Genomic DNA, 5971 nt, shown 5'->3' on the forward strand with positions numbered 1-5971 from the left:
CAGAACCGCGGGTCTACCCACCCTGCGAGAGGCCCGCCCTCCCGTGTGCTACGTGAAAAATACACGGAGGTTTTTATTGGTGAGTGTTTAATAAATAGGTATTGAATCATCGGGAAGTGCAAATGGACGCAGGAAGTCCTGAGCAGCGTTCCTTTTTAGAGATGAGGAGTGTGCGCTTCACAAAACCGGCGTTCTTACATGTCACGCAGACACGGTACACTGCTTATTCCTGAGATCTACGTGGTGTTCCTTCCCATAACGCAGCCTGAGGCTCTCCTCCAGTAATAGCTGCAGATTTCACCCCCCCAGTCAAACCTGGAGCTCCAGCGACTGGCAGCTCACCCTCAGAATAGGCTAAGCTAGTTCTGATTGTCTTTGAGCCGTTCTCTCATAAAGCAGGGAGAAGATGTGCAGCCGTTAGCTTTATTGTCTGCCTGGACGCTGCTGGATGGGAAAAGCCACGCCAATATTCCACTGATTGGGTCCTAATAAACGTTATCGGAAACCGAAGCATTTTGTGGTGAAGGTTAGCAAGCTATTTGGCCTTACCCAATCAAACCACGGAAAGGCTGCTGCAGCAGAGATGATCTTTGAAGAATGAACACATCAAACTTAATTCAAGGAAACCGCTTTCTCCTTTCCCTCTCCTCCCCTCCCTTTTTTTTTTGCCGGTTAAGTGTTCTGGTAAATTCTAAGCCCACCACCGGGAGTGACTCATGGAGGAACTCCTGCCGCCTTGCATGCATCCTAACCGGGAATGATGATGCTGGCGCATTGCAGCAGCGAGGTCTCGGTATGTTCCTCCACTTCTGTCATCATCGGGAGATCCTGTGGTTTCTGCTCTGGGAAGAGGCAGCCAAGGACTTGCTGAGCTTCATGAGGCCGAGCCCAGCAGGCAGACCCAGCCACGTGTCCATCGGTGAACCAAATGCACACCGTCTGATCCGTCACTTGCTCCTGTTCTGTGCCCAACGGTGTTCCCCGCTGCAGGAGGTCACACGCCCCCTGCCCCCTGCTGTCCCTGTGCCTCCTCCCATTCCCAGCGTCCCTCCGCTCATGAAATGGGGTGACAGACAGGCAGGGGAACAGGAGAGGGTCTCCCTCCTGAGTAGACAATGTTAGATTGAAATAAAGGCGATAGCCTAAACCGGTTCGGCTCAGTGGATAGAGTGTCGGCCTGCGGACTGAAAGGTCCCAGGTTCGATTCCGGTCAAGGGCATGTACCTTAGTTGCAGGCACATCCCTGGTGGGGGGTGTGCAAGAGGCAGCTGATCGCTGATTCTCTCTCATCCCTATTTCCAACTCTCTATTCCTCTCTCTTCCTCTCTGTAAAAAATCAATAAAATATATTTAAAAAAAAAAAAAAAAAGGCGACAGCCTTGGGTTTGCAGTGTGCAGCCTTTCCCTGCGGGGGACTCCACCTCCCCCGATTTGGGGTCTGGAGCATGCACACGGGGTAAGGAGCATGCACACGGGGTAGGGAGCATGCACACGGGGTCTGGAGCATGCACACGGGGTAGGGAGCATGCACACGGGGTAGGGGAAGGGAGGGGAGGAGAGGGAAGCACCAGCTCCCCCATCCCCCACCCCCACCCCCTGCAGGGCCTGCAGCCAAGTTCGCAGCAGGCACAGCCCTTGACCCCGCCCGGCCGCCAGGCCTCGGCCAAGGTCGCCGGCCAAGGCGGGAGCTCCCGGCGAGGTCCCGGTCTGTCTGCACCCGCACCGGCCGCGGCCGGCGCACGGCGTCCCGCCCGCCCGGGGGCGCCCGGAGCCCGCGCCGCCGCCGCCGCCGCCGCCGCCGCCGTCAGCAGCGCCCTCGCCTGCAGGACCCTCCGGGCGGGCGAACATGACCGCCCCGGCCCGGCGCCGGCCCCGCCCCCTGGCCCGTCCGCGGGCGGCCAATCAGCGCCGCGCGGGGGCGTGGCCGGCGTCGTGAGCCCCGCCCCCGCGCGCGCCCTCCGCGCGTTATAAATACGGCCGCCGGCTCGCCCGCCGCCCGCAGCAGCAGCAGCAGCAGCAGCAGCAGCAGCAGCAGCAGCGGCGGCAGCAGCAGCGGCCCGGGCGGCAGGCAGGACTAGAATGCAAAGTGCCATGTTCCTGGCCGTCCACCACGACTGCGGATCCATGGACAAGAGCTCTGGCAGCAGCCCCAAGAGCGAGGAGAAGCGGGAGAAGATGAAGCGGACCTTGTGAGTACCGCCTTCTTTCCCCTGATCCCGCCCGAGCTCCCCGCGTCTGCTGCAGGATGCAAACCCCCGAGCTCCCCGGGTGCCTAGAGGCTCGGCTTTGACAATAGGAAACTATGCAGGCTGCATCTCTGCAGGGGAAAAAAAGCTAATGTGCAAAACTTTAATTGGCTAAGTGAGGTTAAATACGTGAGGTCTGTGCTTTGATGCATGAGAGGGTAGATAGAGTTGAAGAATTGAAGAAATTTCTTGATTCCTATGCGGTGGGAGATGCGGATGAGAAATTGGGGTTTGGCTTTTTGTCCCCCTGCTGCGTCTAAGCGCATCCCCTTCATTCGTCTGTTGCGTTTTTAAGTTCTGAGCAGCTTACATAGCGGCAGGCATGGAGATATTTTTGCTGCTCTGGATATATTCTTTTTTAAATCCACTTCTTTTCTTCTTTTTTTTTCCTTTTTAAGTTGGTAATGTAGTGGATCCTCTGCTTCGGATGAGCGTTGTAGCAGGGGGTGGGAGGGTCAGTCACACACCCCTCGTTGCACCAGCTCTGGCTGGTCCAGAGCCTTCTCCTCTGAGGGCAGAAAGGACATGAGCGTTACTGGCTCAGGCCAGTTCCACTGGCATTTCAAGTGTGAAATGTCCAGGGATTATAATTAACATTGCAGAAAAAAACGGCTGCCTTTTTTCGGGCCAGAAATGCCATCTGCCTTTTGAACTGTGCAAACTACATGTATTAAACGACCCTAGTCATTTAGGTGGTCCTTTCCTTAGACACAAAACTAATAGGTATGTTCAGACGGATGAAAGAAACTAATTGTGCTCAACACAGAAGTGCAGGGATTAAATAAGGCACTTAGAAAAGAGTTCTTGTTTTATCTCACTTCAGTTTGTCTCTATTTCCTGGGAGGCGTTAGTAAAAAAAAAAAAAAAAACGCGCTCTCAGCTGCAGTAGCAATTTCAATTGTTGCCACTTTGGTGAATCTTTTCTCCTTCTTCCTTTGCAGGTTAAAAGATTGGAAGGCCCGCTTGAGCTACTTCTTGCAACACTCCTCCTCTCCTGAGAAGTCCAAGACGGGCAAAAAGAGCAAACAGCAAACCTACATCAGGTGAGCTGGGGGTCTTGTTCTTGGCAAAGCCGGTGCGCTGTCTGCCTCACGGGAACGGGGAGCGGGATTCCGGGGTGCCTCGGCTCACCTGCACCTTCTCCTCTCTCGCAGGCCTTCCCCCGAGGAGGCACAGCTGTGGTCGGAAGCCTTCGATGAGCTGCTCGCCAGCAAATGTAAGTCGGCCACTTGAATGGCATCTGCCTCAGGCGTCCCCAGGGGCTAGCGAGGTCGTGTCCACACGACAGGGACAGCGAGCGGCTGGACAGGCACTGCCACACGAGGCCCCTGTTTCTCCTCTATTCCCCAGCGCCGAACGGTGGCCGTGCAGGGTTGATTCGTTCCAGGTGGGGGGTGAAAACGAGCCTAAATAATTTACAGCGGCAGTTGCTCTTTGTTGAGGTTGACTCAGCTTTTCCATTGCACACACACACACACACACACACACACACACACACACACGCTGTTTGCGAGAGGCACGGCTCCCTATAAATATTTGCATTGACAGCGAAGCCCAGTATTTATATCTTCGGAGCGGCGTGCCAACTTGAGCATTTTGCCCACTGGCTTCTTACGTCTTGAAGGAGCTAAATCCTGAGGATTACAAGCTTTGAGTGCAATCTAAGATATTGCTCTCATACAGAAATAATAACATATGGGTGCAGGGGACTGGGAGACGTAGGAGGTAAAAAGATAAGGGATTATTGGGTCACTTAATTCACACTCTGCTTGCCTTCCCTTTCAGATGGTCTTGCTGCGTTCAGGGCTTTTTTGAAATCGGAATTCTGTGAAGAAAACATCGAATTCTGGCTGGCCTGCGAAGACTTTAAGAAAACCAAGTCACCCCAAAAGCTGTCCTCAAAAGCGAAGAAGATCTACACGGACTTCATAGAAAAAGAGGCCCCCAAAGAGGTAAGAAAAGGAAAAAAATCCCCGTGTGAAGCATATTTGGAACATTTTTAGCACCAAAATGAAACCAAAGCATTGCAGAGAAATCTTAAATTAAAAGGGGGGGTGGGGATGGGAGCAAAGTGCTGCCTCTAACCTAGGCTTTGAACTAAGTTTCTTCAGTGGCTAGGCCAGAGAAGCTAATCAGATGTTACAGTTGGAGGGGGGCGGGGAGGGGGTTGTTGGTTTTCAAACATTAAATAAGACTCAAACCTCTTAGCTCTGAATATGGAATAAAGCACTTCTCTCTGCTGGATCGTTTCAGATAAACATAGACTTTCAAACCAAAACGCTCATCGCCCAGAACATCCAAGAGGCTACGAGCGGCTGCTTTGCGACAGCCCAGAAGAGGGTGTACAGCCTCATGGAGAACAACTCCTACCCCCGGTTCCTGGAGTCGGCCTTCTACCAGGACCTGTGTAAAAAGCCCCAGATCGCCGAGGAGGCCCACGCCACATGAGATGACAGCGACCCCCCCTGGCGTGGAGGACTTTTCACTTTGTCCCCGAGGGGGAAAGGCCGTGACCTTCCCCGGAGGACTGACCTTGACTGCAGCCTGGGTGTTGGGGAGACATCACTCAGAACTGTTGACTCGGAGTTGGGGAGCGCCCTGGGGAGCTGGCAGCCCCCCCAGGAGAGGCTTGTCCCGGGGTTGGCCTCCGTGTCCGTGACTGTACAGCACATACACACACATGGGGAGCCTGTGGTCTAATCCGGGCGGTGTCTCCCGGGGGAAGGGCAGGAACCTGGGATGGAAAGAGAAGGATGAGCTACTTATTGGTCCAAAAAGCATTTTTGAAATCAATGGGGTCTGGGATCCCTGTGAGACCTAAGTCGCTGGCTGTACATCTTTCCCAACGTCGGTCCCCTGTTGCCACATGGTGGTTTTAGTTGTAGTTCGTTTTTTTGTACTAAAGTGATGTTAACATGTGTTTACTACGTGCAAGCATATCCACGTGCTCGTGACTGCAGACCTTCGGTCCCGTGTGGCCTGTGTTTTTACCGCCCCTCGGTGTGTCCCGGAGTGAGTGCTATTATTGTGTAGGGAGTAGCGTCCGTTGTGAGTGCCAAAAACGTATCCTGAAGGCAGCTAACCTTTGAAGTGGTCTTTGCATACTTTTAATAAATTTATTTTGATAAATAATGTCAACTGACTATTGCGTCCAGATGTGGGTGGTTTCTGTTGTTGGGCTGGTAACGGGGAAATAACGGCAGAATCAAGGGCACACGTCTCCTTTCTGACAGATCGGAGTGGGTGTTTCTCCGAATAGCTGGGGAAAATGGTCCCAGCTCCACAAGGTTTACCTAAGTCAGAAACTGTATGATCACATCCCCAGAGTCACCCTGGGATCGAGCTTTCCAATGTAATCTCGCAAAAAAAAAAAAAAAAAAAAAAAAAAAACACCAAACTTGTGCATACTGAAAACGAAAGAACATGGACCCCCAAGTCCTGTTTGTGAGGTTCTGTTCAAGACCAGCTAAATGGGAGGCCAAAACCAATGTCATGGAGACGGCGGGCCCAAAGCATTCCTGTAACTAAGCTTCCCAAAGGAAGAGACAGACGCTAAGTCCAGTGAATGCAGGCCAGCCTCTTGGACCCCCCTGGGTTCCAAGTTCCCCTACGGAGCGCTGGCCTGAGCTTCCCAAATACGCACCTGGGGCTGTTCGCCTCCATGACAGGTCAGGAGGAAAAATTCTGATTGCCCTGCCTGGGTTCAGCCAAGAAAAAGATGTGTG

General features: G+C 53.3%; 1 protein-coding gene across 1 annotated transcript; it reads left to right on the forward strand.

Annotated features, from left to right (window-relative positions):
* Nucleotides 1-1962: 1962 nt before the first annotated feature.
* On the forward strand, nt 1963-5383 carry RGS2 (regulator of G protein signaling 2). The gene is made up of 5 exons (XM_084868518.1): nt 1963-2189; nt 3188-3289; nt 3401-3462; nt 4032-4198; nt 4500-5383. The coding sequence occupies exons 1-5, from the start codon at nt 2080-2082 to the stop codon at nt 4692-4694; spliced, it is 636 nt and encodes a 211-aa protein (XP_084724644.1). The 5' UTR covers nt 1963-2079; the 3' UTR covers nt 4695-5383.
* Nucleotides 5384-5971: the final 588 nt, after the last annotated feature.

This window comes from Pipistrellus hanaki, assembly GCF_964339955.1.
Source record: "Pipistrellus hanaki genome assembly, chromosome: 20".
Classification (NCBI taxonomy): Eukaryota; Metazoa; Chordata; class Mammalia; order Chiroptera; family Vespertilionidae; genus Pipistrellus; species Pipistrellus hanaki.

Bases quoted from the DNA above. Each gene is read 5' to 3' on its own strand.
- RGS2 (XM_084868518.1), top strand. From the start codon at position 2,080: ATGCAAAGTGCCATGTTCCTGGCCGTCCACCACGACTGCGGATCCATG. The intron at 3,290-3,400 runs GTGAGCTGGGGG...CCTCTCTCGCAG, and splicing joins AAACAGCAAACCTACATCAG to GCCTTCCCCCGAGGAGGCAC. The intron at 3,463-4,031 runs GTAAGTCGGCCA...CTTCCCTTTCAG, and splicing joins TGAGCTGCTCGCCAGCAAAT to ATGGTCTTGCTGCGTTCAGG.